At 41.3% G+C, this 21,445-nt stretch overlaps 1 protein-coding gene across 1 annotated transcript in view; it reads right to left on the bottom strand.

Annotated features, from left to right (window-relative positions):
* NDUFAF2 (NADH:ubiquinone oxidoreductase complex assembly factor 2) overlaps positions 1-21,445 on the bottom strand; it is a 69,790-nt gene that overhangs the window by 20,271 nt on the left and 28,074 nt on the right. The window contains exon 2 of the mRNA XM_075269787.1: positions 1,888-1,977. Within this exon, the coding sequence (XP_075125888.1) occupies positions 1,888-1,977 (90 nt within the window). The remainder of the gene's footprint in view (positions 1-1,887; positions 1,978-21,445) is intronic.

Below are 21,445 nucleotides of genomic sequence, written 5' to 3'. Positions count from 1 at the left end.
CACTTACAGGAATAGTCTAAGACCCAAGTGTATTGCATACGATGATGTATCATCAGTATCTGAGCAGTGAGTCCGACACCTGAACCCCACATTGATCGGGTGCAGAAAGCTGTATACATGGCCAGAAGCAGCTCAAGGGATTGGGAGAACAGTGGCCCAAGGGAACTTCTGCTCTGCTTTGATTCACCTGAATAGGGGCAGAGTAATATCCAGCCATATACTATATACAGCCCTTTTAGCCTGAAGGTAGCAGAGTTGGATGGAGTGGCTGTGTTGAACCCCCACCATTCAGGTATTGATGACCTATCCAGTGGAAAGGTCACCAGTATTGAATACTCTTGGATCCCTGAATTATTATGGACATCACAGAGTGGTATACGCCATTTCGGACCCCCGTCAGAATCGAGAGCCATTATGTAGGATTGTGTGCTGCTCTAGTAGATCTGACCCATCTATACATTAAACAGATTTTGCCTATTAAGAACTCTTATCCTTGACAGCAAATAAGAGTCCCTGGCTACCCTTCCACCGGTCTTGAGAACATGGGCTCCCATGATCCTTATTTGGAGGAGTACTAGTGACCACACCTGGATACCACTCCATAACACTTGTACGAAACTGATGTAGAATACAATCGCCCTGTATCAATGCTGCCACCAGTGACTCCATAGTCTATGGCCAGTCCATAACCTGGTGTAAATGCTCCATCTGACAGTCAATAGCTTGCTGGAAACCCTCCGCTGGTCAGTTTATGGACTGGCCAGAAGGAGCTTTTGCACCAGACTATTGTCTATAGTAAATGCTGCCACTGACCAGGCCATAGAGTATTGTAAGAACTGCTGCTGGCAAGTCCACAGTCTATTGTAAATGCTGCCGATGGCCAGTTCATAGTCTATAGTAAATGCTGCCACTGGCCAGTCAATAGTCTGTGGTAAATGCTGCCACTGACCAGCCCATAGTCTCTTGTAAACGCTGCTTGGCTAGTCCATAGTATATAATAAATGCTGCCACTGATCAGACCATAGTCTATAGCTGTGATGGCAAACCTATGGCACGGGTGCTAGAGGTGGCACTCAGAGCCCTCTCTGTGGAACAGATTATACTGTGTTTGGGTCACTGTGGAGCAAACTGTACTATGTGTTGGCCACTTTGCAGCAGATTATACTGTGTGTGGGCCATTGTGGAGCAGATTGTACTGTGTAAGTCACTGTGGAGCAGATTGGACTGTGCGTGAGTCCTTCACTATTTATATCACACTGTATCTATATTTATAGCAGACATTTTACATTGTTACAGGTCATAACAATATTACGTGGTCACTATAAAACAGATCTGTGCGATATAAATAGTGAACATTAATTGTTCAAAAGTAGCAAATGCAGTACAAAGTTGTTTGCAATATTGAAAACTTTGTAAAGCTCCATTCACATGACTGTAGTTGGCGGGTCCTTAATTGTCCGCAGTTGTGGATCCGCACAGTATTAAGGTTAAATTGCCGTATTGGCACTTTGTGATAAATTAGAGGGTTTTGGTTTGCATTTTGGGCACTAGGTCTCTAAAAGGTTCACCGTCACTGGTCTATTGTAAATGCTGCCGCTGACCAGTCCATAGTCCATTGTAAATGCTGCCACCAGTCGACATACAGTGTCATATTTGGTGTATTTATTTATATTTCACCAACATATTCCGTAGTGCTTTACAAATATCGTCACTCACTGTCCCAAGTAGGGCTCACAGTGTCTAAACAAAATATGCAGCAGTGGAAAGCGCGGGAACCAAAAAAATCCAAGAAGTGCAGTGCAAAGTGTGAACAAAACCATAAACTTTATTATTCCCACTGACACAAACACACACGCAGATACATATAACCATCATTAATGTAATTACCTTCCCATTCAGTTGGAATATGTCCCGTCTCATACTTGTAGATTTCTTTCTCCGCAGGTTCTACTGTTCTTCTTGCTCTAGTTGTTTGGCCTAAGACGACACAGAACAAGCCTTAGATATAGCGACATCTTACTAACTGAGCTACTACCGTCCTGCAGTGTGACTGGACTCTAACCACAGACGGATCTAAATATAAAGAACATTTATCAATGCTACAATGAAATCCCTGACCTACGCACTGGCGCCCTTCTATAAACTGTTTATTTTTACTCTAGGCCGGGATTCTTGAGAAATCCAGAAAATGGTTTAAACAACGGACCATTAGGACTACATGTAAAATGTATGACGGAAATCTGCAAGTACATGCACCCAGGAGAAAAGCGGGATGGCTGGCAATCCTGTTCTTGGCTTATTTATGAGGAAGGTGATAAATGTATTTTCTGCCAAACCAAAGTTTGGAAATCACCGCTCGTAAGGACAAGCAATGATTCTTCATGGGTTTCTCTGTTTGGAGCTTAATAGTCTTGTAAGGATAAGAATGACCTTAGGGACTGGTGATGTCCAGGAATATATCTAATGTAACATACAGAATTATTAAGTTATACCTGACAACCCAAGGAAACATCTCATGTATTTTAAGTCATTTTCCCATCTTATAAAGCCCTGCATATCCTTCCCTCACTGCATAGTGGTGCCTCGGCCACCCAACGTGCAGGGGTCTGCCATATTCAGATTATTGGGGTTGTGCGCCATTTCCCCAACTTAAAGGGGTATGCAGTGCTACGCCAACACCGCAAGTCCTTCATTCTCAGGATCATCAAGGTGGGACCAATGAAAGTGATCACATCACTTCATAAGATGTAAAAAACAGGGAAACCGTCAGGATGATTTGGGACACTAAACCACTGACAGGTACTTATGAAACGGGGGGTTTAGTGTCCCAAATGGCCCTGTTACAAAGCCATCAGTGTCCACAATAAAAAGCTTTATCCTCACCCCGCCGCTGTACTCCTCATGCCGCCGCAGTATTCACCTAAGCCAGTGGACTACACCTCGGCATTAGAGATGAGCGAACACTGTTCGGATCAGCCGTTCCGAACAGCACGCTCCCATAGAAATGAATGGAAGCAGCTGGCATGGTGACCAGCCGCCGGCAAAGTGTACGTGCCAGGTGCTTCCATTCATTTCTATGGGAGCGTGCTGTTCGGAACGGCTGATCCGAGCAGTGTTCGCTCATCTCTACTTGGCATCAGGTCACATGCCACGTACCTCAGAGTTGGGGTGTATGTCCTTGGCTTCACCGAAGAACTGCACAGGCACCAGGAATATCAAAAATTAGTCCGATGAGACTCATCAGATTCAACGTTAGTTGTTTGTTTTTTTTTTTCAAATGTGGGCAATAGATGGACTTAAAACAGGGTGATTTGGGGCAATAATAAGGACCTGTGGGTGGGTGGTTCAGTGTTCCAAGTCAATCTGAGAGGTTCACTTTAAAGACAAGGCCTACCTTGATACTAAGGGGTTGCCCTACAAAGTGAAGAGCGCAGGATCTTTCTCCCAGCACCACTTGCTTCAAATTTTGCCACTCGGTCGTATTCGATCTAGAGTTGTAAAACTATGGATTTGTGTATGGAGTCATAACAATGAATGGGTCCGTATGCTATTCATTATTATGCAGGAAGCTGAACAGTTGATTCAATAGATTCATATGCTATACAAGTACAAGGTGGGGATCTAGTCTTGCCTCATTATCAGTCAATGTTCATGATATATATATATATATATATATATATATATAATATATATTCCTCATAATAGGCATCAATTCCTGTTCAGTGGGTGTCCAACTAGTGATACCCTTCTGATCATCTGAAGGCCTCTTCAATGCTTTCCTTGGTCGGTCTGCCTGTGTGTTTTACATATAGTAGAGACAGTGCTGTATACTGCAACTCCATCCCATACACAGGATGTCTACCAGATAAAGCAGAACTTTATCTTCAGGCAATACCCATTTCTACACAATATTACAAAATGTATTTGCAATTTTAGCAGCTGCAACGTTTCTTAGTCTTTGGTCGACCAAGACGTGATAGATGTGAGGGCTCAGGTTAGTGGCTCGATAGATGAATGCTCCCTGGTGACTGCCGTTATGGATTATGGTTGCTTCTAAACCCCACGTGGTCTCAGTACATCAAGACTTATGACGGTCCCGTCACCTGACCCACAAAGACCTTGCACTGAACCCACCTGACCAATCCCTCCTGTATTATATTGCACATTCTCAAGTACAAGATTCCCGTAAGGAGAGACAAAAACATTACAAAAAAGAAAAGAAAACCTAAGATGTGATTAACTCTTCCAGTGCTGCACAAAACTCCAGATATTTGTTCTTTGAAAAGGATTAGATGTTAAGAAGACAAGATGGCTCGGCTGTATAATATTTACAATGAAAATTGCATTGCAAATTAGCATGGCTTTGAACAAGAAAGAAGAACGTGCGCCCTTAAGGATTTAATATTCTCAAATGGATTAGAAAGAAATAAATTATCTGTCAGCAAAGGTCACATGAAGGAAAACGGAAGATCAAAGCCAAGAAGACTTCTCATTGTCAGACGGCTCTGGAGTCAAGCCCAGAGGCACAGAGCCGCTGCCATTACTGGGGCGCTGCTATACTGACTGGCCGAGACTAGAGCACATCCTACATCTCCCCCTCAACATCTACACATTACATAAAGGTCATTCCAGTTATTAACTGTGACAACCTCCCGCTGGAGTAATAGGGCTAGGGTATACAGATTCTGGTCTGTAATACAGAGGAATCAAACCAGGTATAACCACCAATGGGACAAAGATGCAAAAACATTAGACAATAACAGGACTTCTAGGAACGCTAAATACTAAAACAAGTCTCCCAGCTCTTCCTTAATCTCCACCTTTTCCTCCGATTCTATCAAAACGAAGAAACGATCTGTGTCCAAGATCACGTTCCCCTTCCTCCTCACAGTTTGCACCTTAAAATTATCTTCAAATTCTGCCTGAATCCTTTTCAATGGGAAAGAGGCTTTTCAGCTACCGAAAATATAAGTATCGTGCTAGATCTTCAGGAGGATTCCACGAGAACTCCCAGGCTGGTGCAGAATTTGAAAATTCCAAGATGGATTCCACAGCAAATTCCGTATTAGACTTTGGTCAAACAGAAAAATTCAGCTTCAAATTCCTGCAGCTGAATTTTTCAGCTGGTACAAATTTGGCCGTGTTAATATGTCCTAATTCCTCTTAATTTTCTAGCCGCCAGCTACACATGGCACAATGCCGATCATAGATTCCATCATGGCTTTCTGCTGCGGATTAGGCCCAGGTGAATGCACCTAATCGGTGGGAATCCCAAATCAAGGACTTTGCAGCAAGGTCGAATAGGAAGATTATTTTTTCAGCGTCCTGCTGCGATCTCTGCCTCCCATTAAAAACAATCCCTAAGAGAACTGGCTGAAGTGCTGGGCCCTATATACCATAGGTCAAAAAAAGTCATCAAGCCCTGCCCCATCCACTTAAATGGTCTCTCACTGAGGATTGCACAAATGACCTACCCTATAGAATTGAGTTGGTGCTGCAAACCCTTTGGAAACCAAGCGCAGCATGGTACATTTCTATAGTGGCTATATTTGGCGCTGCAGCTCAGTCTATCCACCTCAAAGAGATGGAGTTGTGAACAGGCCATGTGACTGATGAACATGACATCACATGACCTGGGTGTAATTAGGAAAACAGTGCCTTTGTATGCTGCCTGGAAAACAGATTTGCATATTCCCCATAATCTCCTAGTGGAGCGAAAATGGCTTTATAGTCTCCATACACCTGCAAAGGTGCCCACTCCTCAAGGAGTGTTATTATCCCCTGACCCTGGTCTAAAGTCTCTCACCCAGCCAAACCAGTTTCCCTACACTGTGCTGATGAGATCCAACCAGATTGAAACAGCGCTGTCCACAGATGGGATTCTGTTCCTTTTGGAATGGATCTACTGGTTTGGCAATAACCCTGCATCATGTTATTAGGCTTATTGAGAAAGTCATGCATGACGCTAAGGGGGCTATCCTAATAGGCAGTATACAGAGGCACGGTTTTCCTAATGACACCCTGGGAAACAGATTTGCAAATTCTCCATAATCCCCTAGTGGAGCAAAAATGGCTTTGTAAGTCTCCATACACCTGCAAAGGTGCCCATTCCTCAAGGAGTGTTATTATCCCCTTACCCTGGTCTAAAGTCTCTCACCCAGCCAAACCAGTTTCCCTACACTGTGCTGATGTGATCCAACCAGATTGAAACAGCACAGTCCACAGATGGGATTCTGTTCCTTTTGGAATGGATCTACTGGTTTGGCAATAACCCTGCATCATGTTATTAGGCTTATTGAGAAAGTCATGCATGATGCTAAGGGGGCTATCCTAACAGGCAGCATACAGAGGCACTGTTTTCCTAATTACACCCTGGGAAAAAGATTTGCATATTCCCCATAATCCCCTAGTGGAGAGAAAATGGCTTTGTAAGTCTCCATACGCCTGCAAGGGTGCCAACGCCACAAGGACTGATCATCCCCTGATCACATGACTTGTGAAACCAAACCAGCACTCCGGAATCAACGCCCCATGGGGACCCTGGGGGCTGGACAACCACTGATCTTCAAGAGATGACCTATCCTAAATTAATATTCCTGGAACGGCACCAGTTTTGTCTATAGACTGTCCCTGGTATTGCAGGTGTTGCTTCATTCCCTTGAATCTAACCTGAGAATGATAAGGATAGGACATAAACCAGGACAATTCTGCGTAAAATGTTTACAATTACAATTGGGCACGATCGTAAACACGATTGCCAATCTTTTTGAGAGCCTAGCCTCAACCTCCACCATAACCCTGTAAAAGCCAATGTGAGGCCACATCACACAGAGCGAGCGCTCACGTAGGAAGCATGAGGTGTGAGCTATGAGAAGTGGCAGATGTAACAGTTTCTTGGAGCCAATTATAATATATTAAGGTCTTCATTCGCCACAGAGACGCGGCTTCTGACAATTGGAATAATGAAGTAACCATCATCATTGCTTTATATGTAGGGCGCTCATTTACAGAGATTAGTCAACAAGGAACCTTGGCTTCAAATGTGTTCTTCAGATAAGAAGGGAAAGTTGTGATCTGAGATGTTTGTGTGTTTGTCCATCCCCTGTGAGTAATTAAAGGGATCTTTATTTCATTAAATAAGGCAACTTACTAGAAAATGACTTCAGAGAAAGCGAAGAGCTGCGTTCCTGGGGGCCTGCATGGGCTGCGGTTACATCTAGAAAGCAGTTTATCCATTTTTTATGTTTTGCTCTTTAGATAATTTCTGATGCCTGAATCCAATATGAGTCAGTTTAGGTACAAAGTCTAAAGGGGAGGTCGGCAGTCTACGGAAACTACAACTCCCAGCATGCCCTCACTGCACAGGAGAAGATGGGTTCACAACAACTGTATATAGGCCAAGAGCCCGGATATGATCAGTACAAACACTATATGGTTAAGTAGAGCAGTCCAAGGGTACAAGCTTCTACAGTGGTGTTTTAGGGTTAAAGGGGTTGTCCTCAGTATAGGCCATAAATACCTGATGAGCAGGGGGCTAAGACCTGGCCCCTAGACCGATCAGCTGTATGGAGAAGCTTCCAGTGCCTGTTACTTAGAGAAGTAGAAGGCTCCATCCAGTGTAACATGGCCGGCACCATCACGGCAGCTCTGTTCCCACTGACTTCAATAAGAGCTGAGCTGCAGTGGCCGCGATACAGCGGAGTAAGCTTATGAAAAGGACTCCATACAGCTGATAAGTTTGGGGAGCAAACAACCCCTTTAAGCAGGGGAGGGACAAAATCAGTGTCTCGCCATTGGTCCCTGCAGTTCTGCATGATCGCTGTTGAATGATAAACAGACTTCCAAAAACAGCTCCACATCTGTTGAATGGTTGTATCTGGTATTGCAGCTCAGCTCAAATTAAAGGTGTTATGCCATGAAAAGTATATATCCTCTACCCATAGGATAGAGCATACATACCTGAATGGTGGGGGGCTGACTGCCAAGACCCTACCAATCCTGAAAACAATCAGGCTGAATTTTCGGGTATCAGGTGGTGGAAGGCGCTGCCATAAACTTCAATGAGAGAGCCAACGTTCAGCACTCCACCATCTCTGACATTCCCATTGATATGAATAGGAGGTTTTCGGGTAAGCTTAATGTGCAACAAGGGGAAATCACCCCTATTCTCAGGATCAGGATCTATCCTGAGGAAAGAGGTTAAAAACTTTTCAGGACATAACCGCTTTAAATGAATGTGACTGAGCAGCAATATCACACACAAGCAGCAGTCAGGGGCGGTGTTATTTACTTTGTAATGTATATTTTTTGTCTGTGCTCGAACCCTACAATTTGTAAAGTTCTTTGGAATATGTTGGCGCTATATAAATCAAATGTATAATTATTATATAAAGTCTCTGTCGAAGACTTCATCATGGAAAAATCGGTGGAGAGAAAAGTCTGAAGAAAGCCCTTCTGACAGTGGGGAGATATCGGTGCTGAAGCTAACTGCACCAACATCTCCACCACCAGGGCACATACCCAGAAAGTCGACAGTGTGCTGAATTCAGTGCACTAGTGATATAGAAAACTGAGGACATGAAAGGTCCTTTCTAATTTGTAGCAATTACAGAAGTCCTAGAAGACGGGTGCGTACCTAACGTTTTAACAAACGTTTCATATATACTATAAATAGTATGTAAGTGCATGTATGTACATGAGGAATAACACTAATCTTGTGCACATATATTCTCAATTTTCACCTATTTTTCCCTGTTCAGGCCCTCTCTCACACATATATTGAGTTCTCTCTGAACTGGGGTGAAGATTATCACACAAAGCTCACAGTAAGGCTAAGGCTCCATGTAGCGAGCCGCAGAGAACCATGGGAACAAACGCAACAACAACTCCAACTCTTAATTTTTTTTTAATAGGTACTGTTGGAACATTTTCTCTAACCCCTCTTGTTCCCAAGCAATCATTTCTGTTACTTTCACCACAAATAAGCTCTCTATGGTCAAGAGGGCAGTCCTTGTCCATTTGCTCCTGCCTGATACTGCCCACCTGACAGTATGCAGCATAACTGTGCTGAAACGAACGGCGTTGATTGCTCCAGAATGATGAAGGCTAGAGGAAAAAAAAAATCCAACTGTTCCAAAATGAGAGGGGTGACCTTTACTGGAGTATGTAAAGTGCTGGGGATAGTGGAGATAGAGAAAATTCATCTTTAAATAGTATCTGTATTCTCATCAAAAGTTGAAATATCTGCAGGGCCTTGCTGACCAGTCTGATTTCTGACTTTAAAAGCCTTCATACATAGTGTCCTATACGTTTTTCTTCTGACAAACACATTTTACACTGCTCTCTGAGGCAGGGAGGGTATAAAGTAAAGAGCAAACTGTCCCATCCCTATCCTTTATTACTAAAATTGGTTTCTTTACAAGTAATTCTGCCAGGGGTAACTGTAAAATAGCAAAGAAATAAACTGAGAAAAGCCCAATTAAACATACTACAGGACATCCAGGGACAGTGGACTGCAAATCCAGGTTATGCAACGGCTAAAAAGATCCGTGACACAGAAAAAGAGGAATGCAAGCACAACCAGGACAGCTGCTTTCTGTTTATAACCAATATCCCATGAACAATAACATAAGCAGTTAGTCACAAGTATATAGAAGTGCATAATAAACTCTCCTTACATTTTAGAAGTTGCAGAACCTTCTTTGTGTCTGCAGACATGTACAGGTAGTAAGGAAGGACAAGCCACCCCTTTACATTCACTATGTGAAGAAAAACAGCCCTTCCCCTCTCCACTCGATGTGAACACATCTTGAGTTTGAAGATAACTAATTACAGAACTTCCCTAGTAACAGGGCGTGAACAGCAAATTAACTAAGGTAGACATCCAGTGGTAGCAATTTTAAAGATTTCAGACAGAAAACCGCAGGGTTTTAAATAAAGTGAATTACATATTGGTCTACAATCACATGCTCTATTAAATGAGACTAAGTTAGTGACCATTTAATGCCTTTTAAAATGTATGAGGTACATCAGCACCTATCCTGTGTACATGGTAAGCACTTATTAAATAGTGTCATTGTAGCAAGATCCAATGTTACATGGCAAGCATGAGGATTTAATGTATGGATAAATGTGTATAGGGTAAACTGAAACATAAACCATATTTTTAGCAAACAGTTATGCCCCATGGTTACAGAGGAAACTAATATAAGTGCCATTACTGCTCTAGAACTGAGAAGAACCAGCTTATAAGTGCAGACTATGCATATTAGCGTCATTATCTCACTAAATAATCTGCTGCATAATTCACGATTCATCGACAGACATACATTTTAGCGTCAATTTAAACAAATCTGCCATTTTACTACGATAATATATATTTATGTATTTACAATTGCATGTTTTTATATCTTGTAATTCTTGAATTCTTTTTGAGAAAAAACTAGGACTCGTCTTCAAATAAAAACTAATTACACCCTACCTAAAAAAAAAAGAAAATGGACAAACTTTTCGTTGTCACTTTACCCCCCTGTATTATGTAAATGTAAATTTTTTAAAAATGCCAAAAAAACCTTAAAAAAAGTACTACTTTTTTCACAGCATACACCATCATTATAAACCTATCAAAAATTTATTGCGCAAGTAATTTTCAGACTTATTTTCAATCTTTACTTGTTGAGCGGCGATACCATTATTTCAGCATGTGACATGCAGTTGGTAGGCAAACCACTGACTCTGAATCCTCTACTTTTCCACGGCCTGACACCAATTCCTGCTTCATAAACAGCTGACACCCATGGCCAATCAGAAGTAAAGCTCCTCTAAGGGCTCATGCACACAGAGTTTTTTGGCGGCTGACTCAGCCGCAGCGTCCGAGGCGTGAGACTCTCTACCGATTAGGCCCATTCATTCGGGCCTAATTCGGAGCGAAATGCAGAGACGGGATGCCGATACACTGCATTGGCATTCTGTCGCGGCTAGCGTATTCAATTATATAATATTCTAATATTCTCACTCTTACTCAACCCAAAATTGGCTCCAACTCTGACTCCACAGCCCTTTTGTTGACCACCAATTGGCTCCCTATTAACAAAACCAACGACCACCAAAGCATCTGGCAGATCGACAGAGTATTTTGTGTGGTTTTCACCACATGATATTTTGTGTAGTTTTTCCATATAGTATTTTGTGTGTTTTTTTCCATATAGTGTTTTTGTGTGGTTTTTACCATACAGTATTTTGTGTGGTTTTTACCATACAGTATTTTGTGTGTGTTTTTTACCATATAGTATTTTGTGTAGTTTTTACCATACAGTATTTTGTGTGGTTTTTACCATACAGTATTTTGTGTAGTTTTTACCATACAGTATTTTGTGTGGTTTTTACCATACAGTATTTTGTGTGGTTTTTACCATACAGTATTTTGTGTGTTTTTTTCCATATAGTGTTTTTGTGTGGTTTTTACCATACAGTATTTTGTGTGGTTTTTACCATACAGTATTTTGTGTGTGTTTTTTACCATATAGTATTTTGTGTAGTTTTTACCATACAGTATTTTGTGTGGTTTTTACTATACAGTATTTTGTGTGGTTTTTACCATACAGTATTTTGTGTGTTTTTTCCATATAGTGTTTTTGTGTGGTTTTTACCATATAGTGTTTTTGTGTGGTTTTTACCATACAGTATTTTGTGTGGTTTTTATCATACAGTATTTTGTGTGGTTTTTACCGTACAGTATTTTGTGTGGTTTTTACCATATAGTATTTTGTGTGGTTTTTTACCATATAGTATTTTTGTTTTTTTTTTTGTTTTTTTTTTAAATGTAGATTGTGAGCCCCACATAGAGCTCACAATGTACATTTTTCCCTATCAGTATGTCTTTGAAATATGGGATGGAAATCCATGCAAACACGGGGAGAACATACAAACTCCTTGCAGTTGGTTTTATGCCCTTGGCGGGATTTGAACACCAGGACTCCAGCGCTGCAAGGCTGCAGTGCTAACCACTGAGCCACCGTGTGGCCCCTTAGTATTTTGTGTGGTTTTTACCATATAGTATTTTGTGTAATTTTTATCACATGGTATTTTGTGCGGTTTTTACCATTTTTTCCCCCAAAGACATTACACATCTATGCTACATTTTCGTCCCCCATAAAGCAGGCAGAATGCTTTCAGAAAAGTGCAGATAACTATAGTAAATCTTTCTCTGACACCGTAGACAGGTAGAGAACATAATTGAAATGTAAAGAAATGGAAAAAGAAATCCTGCCTTTATGTCAACACCGCTGCATCAAATTACGGACTAGAGCACCAAAGGCGACAAAATCTACATGCTGTACACAGCGCCGATGTCGTTTCTGCAATTACTTCCTCTTACACAAAGGAGTACAAGAGGAAAAAGAGAACCCGGCGACGTTTGTTAGGGTGAATAGCGGGTTTTGTCAGTGTAAATAATGTACAATTTTCTCTTTTGAAATTACAATCCTGGAGCTGCAGAATTTGTAGCTTGAGCACCAGAAGAAAAGAAAATAATGTACTTTGTACTTTTATTAGGGGAACATATTGTGCAAGTAAGGGAAGAACCAGTCTTGCTGAAATTGGCAAAGGAAAAATGACAGCTAATGCATGAACTGCGAATTCACAATGAGAATAAAGATACAGCTGCAGAGAGCATCAATTAATTACCATAACCCAATGCGACAGCAGCGCCGACGTCTACCAGGCTCATTTAAATAGGTGACTTCTCAATGTCTCCTTCTCCCACCCAACTTACAGGGAGGAAAAAAGTAAATGGCAAAGAATTTGATCCAACACGTGAAGCAACCGCGCATTGGATGTGTTGAACGTGTTTTCCCTGACGACGGATCGAAATTCAGATCCAGATTATTAGTGTCAACAAAATTACATTAATTAGCTGGGAAAAATATACATAGGATCCGTCCCAGTGTTACCAATGACACATTGACTAATGTAACCGGTGCTGGAAATAATGTGCAGTGTGTGCACAAGGCTCTCTGGAATATACAAGCTAGCCAGCAGTAAAGCAAAGCGAGTGCAAAAAAAAAGGAAGTATTGGGTACGGGCTAGTTCACCTGGGGACAACGAGGCAGATTTTGACAGCAGATTTCGCCTCAAAATCTGCCTCCATACAATGGTGGTCTATGGAGACTGCTAGCAGAAAAAAGAAGCGACATGACCTTTCTTCAGGTGGATTCCGCCTGAGGAAAGCAATAGAAGTGAATGGGAGGCCAAAAACGCCTAGCTTTTTTTTTTTTTCTCCAGTCCATTCACTTTAGGGGAGGGGAAAACCGCTCCAGAAAAAGCCCCCCCAAACGCCTCAAGGTCAAAAAACCGCTTCCTAATTAGGAAGCGTTTTTTTTCAGGACCCAAAATAATAAGATATCCAACATGTGACATGTCATCATAGAAGGGGAACCGCCAAATGGCCTTCTGTTTAAGACTAGATTTCCTATTAAGAACCCTAGTGCTCAGATTCATTTAATTAATTGAAAAATAAAAATAGGACCCTAGTGATCAGAAAATCGGCTCATCAGATTCATTTCATTAATTAAAAAATAAAAGTACCCTAGTGATCACATGATCGGCTGAGCAGATTAAATTAATTAATTAAAAAATAAAATTAGGACCCTAGTGATCAGACAATCGGATCATCAGATTCATTGAAAAATAATAAAAAGTGACCCAAAATTATCTGCTAAATAAAATGGAAAATCATCTTTTTGAATTGGCATAATTAAAAAAAATATACCGGTATATATATATATATATTTTTATTTTTTTATTTTTTATAAATTATTGCTATTACATATAGTACTGCGCAAACATTTCAGGCAGGGAAGATATGCTGCAAAGTAAGAAGACTATCAAAAATAGAAGTGTTATCTGACAAAAATAAACTATTAACAAAATGCAAAGTGAATGAGAAAAAGAGACATCTAGAGCAGATGACTATATGGTGTGACCTTTTCCCTTTGGAGGAGGAGTCCTGGAAGTGATGATACGGCCCCCGCAGAGCCCTGGTCTCAACATATTCCAGTCTGTCTGGGATTACAGTACATGATTATAGGAACATCTGGGTAAGAAACCCGTGGGAAGGCAGGACAATACGTGCACTTACACAGGCACAGTTCACAACCTCGTATAGTCAAGTGTAGTTTCACTCTTTATTCAAAAATCAGGCACAATGCGTTTTGGGAATGCGTTTCCCTTTTTCAACGGCATAAAATCATTCAATATCTGGTTATTCAATGTGTCTAGGGCCTGTGAGCAGATGTTGTTGTGACTCCTCACAACTTCACAAGGTGAGGGGCCTATCAGGCCTACTTACATTATTATCCCGTTAACAAAGATTTTATTACGCAATGTGCCGCTCAGAAGTTCCTCTTCTTTCTTTGTGGGATGACATGAAGAGACAGAAGGATTGGAGCAAGCCGACATCCACAGAAGATCTGGGCTTAGTTCTCCAAGATGGCGGGAACAACCTCCCTGCCGAGTTCTACCAAAAACCGTCTCCCAGTGTATCGAGAGGAATTGATGGAAGGCAAAGGTCACACCAAATATTGATGGGATTGAAATTGAACAATTCTATTTTTGAAAGCATTCTTACTTTGCAAAGTACTGTACATGTAACGGCGCCCCCTAGTGTTCTTTTGAATCCCACTCAGAATGTCGACCATGTTCTTCACTGGTGAGATGAAGTAACTTCAAGACCTTTTATTGGTTTAGAAATCAAAAGCCATTCAGAAGTGATTTTCCAAAAATCAAAAAATCTTTCATGTACTCAAGAATGATAAACCCAAAGAAAAGCACATCTTGTCTTGCTAAATACAAAAAAAAAAACAAGTCCTCAGTTAGCAATATCGATGACAAAAAAAAACAACCAAAAACAAAAAGTTATGGGTTTTAGATAAATAAAATTATTTTTAAATAAAGTTTTTTTGAATGTATAACAATAGCAAAACATAAAAAAACTAGGTAAATGAAGTATCGCCATAATCCTACTGAACAGACCCTTGGAGTTGGATTTCCTTCGACACTGTACTGTACGGAACATGTTATTTGTGTTGTATGGCGAAGACTCAGGAATGGGCAGGAAATGTTCTAAAATAAGAAAAGGATTGTTATTCTGCGTCTTACTCCCACCGCTGCAGTACTGTACATTTCCTGCACTCTAGGAATGACCTTAGCAGTCACATGGGGTATGTATTTGCTACAAAACTATTGCAGCAATGATATCCAACCACCCCATAAACCTTGGTGTCGGCACAATTTTGTTACCCCTGTAAACCCCCTTTAGGGGCTGTTCACACGTTGCAAAATGAAGAGAATTTCCTCTTCCCTTTCCAGCTGCCGACTACCCACTTCAGAATGGAATTGGCATTCCGGTGCGTCATTCCGGCGCCGATTAGGCCCAGACGAATGGACCTAACCAGCAGGGAGTCTCGAGTTGCGACATCCACGCCCAAATTGATTTTTGCTTTCCCTTTTTTCTTGTTTTTTTTTGGGTGATAGGAGATTGATATTTTTTTTTTGTTCGACGTGCTGCTGAGATCTCTGCCTTCCAGTGCAAACAACGGGAGACAGAATCAGCCGCTGATACGGGGGGCAAAATCCGCTTCCAAATCAGCATCAAATCCCTACGTGAAAGACTCTCACAAGTGTTAACGAATTCTTTAACCCACTTCTTCCTACTCCATATATGTGTTACATTTTATGCTACATAGTCATCTCTTTATAAACCCCCTCACCAGAGCACCCCCTCCCCAAATCTACCCTCCAGGAGCATACATTTAACATAGGATCCGAGCTGCCATCATAAAGAGTGTTATTCTATAATGTCCGTTTTTGTCTGTGCCTTGTAAAGTGCTGTGGAATATGTCGGCGACATATAAATATCTAAAACAACAGCGGAGCAGACATCTGCGAATGTGTAAGTCAGCAGTGACTTATTTCCTCCTTTTTGCCATGTCACTGAGTACATATGGAGTAGAACGCTCAGTTCCTACAATTAGTCAGCTAAACTAGATGGATGTTATGTTCCTGTGCAGACACCTACTGGACACAATGGGATACGCATCACAAAAAAAAAAAAAAAGAGAATATGCACTCTTATAGGATTAAAAACAAACAAAAATAAAAAAGAAATACACAAAAACACAGGACTATTTTTCATTCCTTTGATTTTTCTAGCTGCAGAGGATCTCCCCTTTATACTGTATGCCAATAGTCATAATCAGGGCTCTGGATTCCCGGAAAATTTTCTATGGAGTTGGAAAAAAGTTATCGACTTCGGCTTCAAAATTCATTTTTACTTTTATAGTAATCAATCACTGGAATTTTAATGAATTAAAGAATCTTGACCATGGCTGTCCCAATTTGTGAAGCGGTCAGAGCGAGGGCGGGTTCACACCAGCGCCTGGTCTCCACTTTAGCCAATCCGGCGGGCTTCAGTCTTCTGTCCAGAGAAACTGGACAGGAGATGGAAACCCGGCGGTCAGTTTTCAAACCCAATCACTAGAATGGGTTTCAAAGTGACCGCTCGTGAGCGCCTTGTGTCTCTCCGCGGCAAAACTGATTTTTTTAAACTGGACACAAAGTTGGACATGCAGGACTTTGTGTCCAGTTAAAAAAACAAAAAAAAAAACGTCTTCGCCGCAAAGAGGCACAAGGCGCTCACGGGTGTCACTTTGCAAACCCATTCAAGTGAATGGGTTTGAAAACTGACCGCCGAGAGGGCAGAAGATGGAAACCCGAGAGCCGAGACTGAACGCAGGTGTGAAACCGCCCTTAGACTGTGGAAAAAGAGTAATCAGAGTGGTGGGTTTGGCCTACCAAATCCACAGCCCTGGTTCTCATAAGCTGTAGGGGTCATTCAGAAATCAATTCATTAAAATTTCTTCAAATCAAATCGAAATTTTAAATGTTCTGATGGTCTGGCACATAACAGTATAATAATCGGTAATCCCGGGGGCTGGATTAAGACGACTGAACGGAGACCTTTTACAGCAGCTGTCCCATACTTACATTCTTCAATTGGATCCATTACTATTACATACGGTACTTGCTATGCTGCCCCCTGGTGTTCTATAAATATCCTATCAAAAATGACTAATGTGCCCTTGGTCGGTGGACATACATCACAGTTTGTCAGTCCCACCACCCATATTCCAGCTATAGTGGAATGGTCACAAGTAGAGGCGGCCTCTTCGTAACAGCACTGACCGGACATGTCAGGTAGATGTTCTAAGAACAAAGTAAAGAGACGCGGGAAGGGGGGAAGGGGGGGGGGACCACAAAAAACACGGAATAGATATTATTTCCAAGGGTGGTGTCAAAACCCATTAAGACAAAACAAAGAAACATTTCCTAAATCCATCCCCTACTTAGAGATGAAGTGTCAAGCAGGACTGTTTGGTTGGACCACTTGCAATCTATTCATTGAGCTGGTCAGTCAGTCCATAAGAGGTCACAGGTCAAGATTTTCATCTGAAGACAAAAGGACATTGGTAAACACTTACAAATGGTTGTGCACCCTGTCCACTTTTTTTTTTTTTACAAGTCTCATCAGTGGCCACTCATCCACGTTGGAATGTCACTAATGGACTATAGTATAATGAGGATGATGGGGACCAGGAACGCTTATAAATAGAAATAGGAGTAGCCATGGCTATGGAGTTGATGACTCCTTTATTCTTCCAGAGTCCAATTTAGAAACAAACTTCAACTCTCACTCTAGGTTCACACTAGTGTACGGCTTTCCGTTCTTCACGTCCCCTTGGAAACCCGAAAAACGGAACGGTAACCTACAGTCACCTGTACATTATATGTCCCCACATTATAATGATCCCTTCCAAATGCCCCACAGTATTAAGTCCCTCTGCTGGTGCCCCAGTTTAAACTGGTGTAAACTAGAGGGGGACATTAAACTTGGGCAGCTGGAAGCAACAATTAAACCGTAGGGGTAGCTGGAGGGTGACATTAAACGGGGGGCAACTAGAGGCAGACAGGTCCCCCTCCAGCTACCTGCACGGTTTAATGCCCCCCTCCAGTTGTCCCCAGTTTAACCGGTTAAGGACCAGGCCCAAAAGTATGTTAAAGACCAGGCCTCTTTTTTCAAAACTGACATGTGTCACTTTAAATGGCAATAACTTTGAGACGCTTTAACTTACACAAATGAATTTGAGATTGTTTTCTTGTAACACATTATACTTCATGTTAGTGGTAAACACTAATCAATATTTTTGCATTTATTTATAAAAAAACTAGGAAATTTGATGGAAATTTGAAAAAAATTGCAATTTTCAAAATGTGAAATTATCTGCTTTTCAGGCAGATAGTCATACCATCCAAATACATGAATAAATATTATCTCCCATATCTCTGCTTTATATTGGCATCATATTTTGATTGTCTTTTAATTTATTTTGGACGTCACAAGGCTTACAAGTGTAACAGCAATTTTCCAGATTTACAAGAAAATTCTCCAAACCAATTTTTTAGGGACCACTTCAGTTCTGAAAGTAATTATAAAGGCCTGTATAATAGAAACCCCCATAAATTACCCCATTTTCAAAACTGCACCCCTCAAATTATTCAAAACAGCATTTGGGATGTTTGTTAACCCTTTAAGCATTTCATAAGAATAAAAATAATATGGCAGTGAAATTTAGACATTTCATTTTTTTTCACTAATACATTCATTTAGACCCAAAATTAACACATTCACAAAGGGTTGAAGGAGAAAATGCATCTGACAGTTTATTGTGCAATTTCTCCCGTGCACAGAAATACCCCACATGTGGGTGTAAACTGATTTTTGGGCACACGGCAGTGCATGGAAGGGAAGGAGCGACACTGGGTGTTTGAACAGCAGATTTTGCTGGAATAATTTTCAGCGCCATGCCTTATTTGCAGAGACCCTAGAGTACCAAAACAATGGAAACCCCCCAAAAGTGACCCCATTTTAGAATCCACACCCCTCACAGAATTCATCAAGGGGTATAGTCAGCATTTAGACCCTACAGTTGTTTCACAGATTTTACTAACATTGGGATGTGTAAATGAAAAATTACTAAAATGTCACTTTATCTCCAAAGTTTTCATTTTCACAAGGGGTTAAAGGAGTAAAAGCCCCCCACAGTTTGTTAAACAATTTCTCCTGAACACGGCAATACCCCATATGTGGCTATAATCTGCTGTATGGGAACATGGCGGGGCTCAGAATGGAAGGAGCGCTATTTGGCTTTTGGATGGCAGATTTTGCTGGAATAATTTTAGGTGCCATGTCGCATTAGCAGAGCCCCTAGAGTACCAATACAGTGGAAACCCCCTAAAAGTGACCCCATTTGGGAAACTATACCCCCCACAGAACATATTAAAGGGTAGAGTGAGCATTTTGACCCTACAGCTGTTTCACAGATTTTATTAACATTGGGCCATGAAAATGAAAAATTACTTTTTTTCCAACAAACTGTCAATTTAGCCCCAAATTTTTAATTTTCACAAGAGGATAAAGGAGAAAAAGCTCCATAAAGTTCGTTACACAAATTCTGCTGAACACAGAAATGCCCCATATGTGGTCATAATCTGCTGTATGGGAACATGGCGGGGCTCAGAATGGAAAGAGGGCTATTTGGCTTTTGGAGGGCAGATTTTGCTGGAATATTTTTCAGGTCCCATGTCGCATTTGCAGAGCCCCTAAAGTACCAATACAGTGGAAACCCCCTATAAGTGACCCCATTTTGGAAACTACACCCCTCATAGAATTTGTCTAGGGGTAGAGTGAGTATTTTGGCCTCACAGGTGTTTCACAGATTTTATTAACATTGGGATGTGAAAATGAAAAATTACTTTTTTTCCCAATAAATCGTCCATTTAGCGCCATAGTTTTAATTTTGCAAATAGTTTAAGAATTAAAAGCCCCCCACAGTTTGTTACACAATTTCTTCTGAACACGGCAATACCCCATATGTGGCCAAAATCTGCTGTATGGGTACATGCTGGGGCTCAGAATGGAAAGAGCGCTATTTGGATTTTGGAGGGCATATATTGCTGGAATAGTTTTGAGGTGCCATGTCGCATTTGCAGAGCCCCTAAAGTATCAATACAATGGAAACCCCTCAAAAGTGACCCCATTTTAGAAACTACACCTGTCAAGGAATGTATCAAGGGGTATTATCATTTTGAGCCTAAAATGCTTCCCAAAAATTAATGTACAAAATGAAAATTGAAATTTTTAAAAATCTGCCATTTCGGTGCCCAATACGTTGCACCCACTTTGTGTTGTCAGAGACCTGCACTCCTAAAACTATTAAGTGGGCCATCCCGGGGGTCAAAAAATTATATATGTGGGTGTAAACTGCTGCTTGGGCACACAGCAGGGCTCAGAAGGGAAGGACCACTGTGCGTTTTAGCTTTTGGGATACAGATTTAGAGGGACCCTCTGGGCGCCATGATGTTTTTGCAGAGCCCTGGAGGTTCCAGTAAACTGGAATTCACCAAGAAGTGACCCCATTTTGTAGGGGCAATTTTAGGGTCTCTGCAAATGTGACGTGGTGTCCAAAAACGAAGAATCTAAATCTGCACTCCAAAAGCACATATTGCTCCTTCACATCTGCACCCTGCTGGGTACCCAAATAGCAGTGTATGCCCACATGTATGACACTGGTGTACCCCGGATAACGTACTTAATGCCATATGTGGGTAGAATCGGCTGTTTGGGCACAACCGGGGACAGAAGGGAAGGAGCGCTATTTTGGTTTTTGGAGCACAGTTTGGTTTTTTTTGCCACTTTTGCAAAGCCCCTGAATTGCCAATAAAGTGGAATCCGCAGACATGTCACCCTATTTTGGACACTAGCCCACAGATGGGATTTATCAAGTGGTGTAGCGAGAATTTTTAACCCTTGAGTGTTGCATTTATTTAGTTTCCAGAAATGAAATCGCAACTGATAGAGAAGTTAAAAATGAAAATTTTACAGATTTGCCATTTCAGTGTGCAACATGTTGTGCCCGACTTATGTCAGCAGAGACACTCCAAAAACTGTTAAACGGGTATCCCAGGCACAACAGCTTTTAGAGCGTTCATCTCTGATACAAGGCGGACACAATATATTAGGCACTGAAAGGACGTATTCCTGGAAAAATGGTCATTTTCACCTCTCACAATCCACTACAGTTATAGTTATATATATAAAGTTATAGCAACACTTGGGGGTTAAAAATGCTGTCTGTACCCCTGGATAAATCCTTCAGGGGTGTAGTTTCCAAAATAAGGTAATTTATCAGGGGATTCCAAATTACTGGCGTTTCAGCTCTACAAAAGTGTCATGGCATCCAAAAACCAAACCGTCTGTGCTCCAAAAACCAAATGACCCTTCTTCCCTTCTGTGTCCGGCTGTGCCCTAGTATCAGTTTATACCCACATA

This window comes from Leptodactylus fuscus, chromosome 1 (assembly GCF_031893055.1).
Source record: "Leptodactylus fuscus isolate aLepFus1 chromosome 1, aLepFus1.hap2, whole genome shotgun sequence".
Lineage (NCBI taxonomy): Eukaryota > Metazoa > Chordata > Amphibia > Anura > Leptodactylidae > Leptodactylus > Leptodactylus fuscus.
Note: the sequence above shows the minus strand (reverse complement) of the source record. Positions and strands in the feature narration are given on the sequence as shown.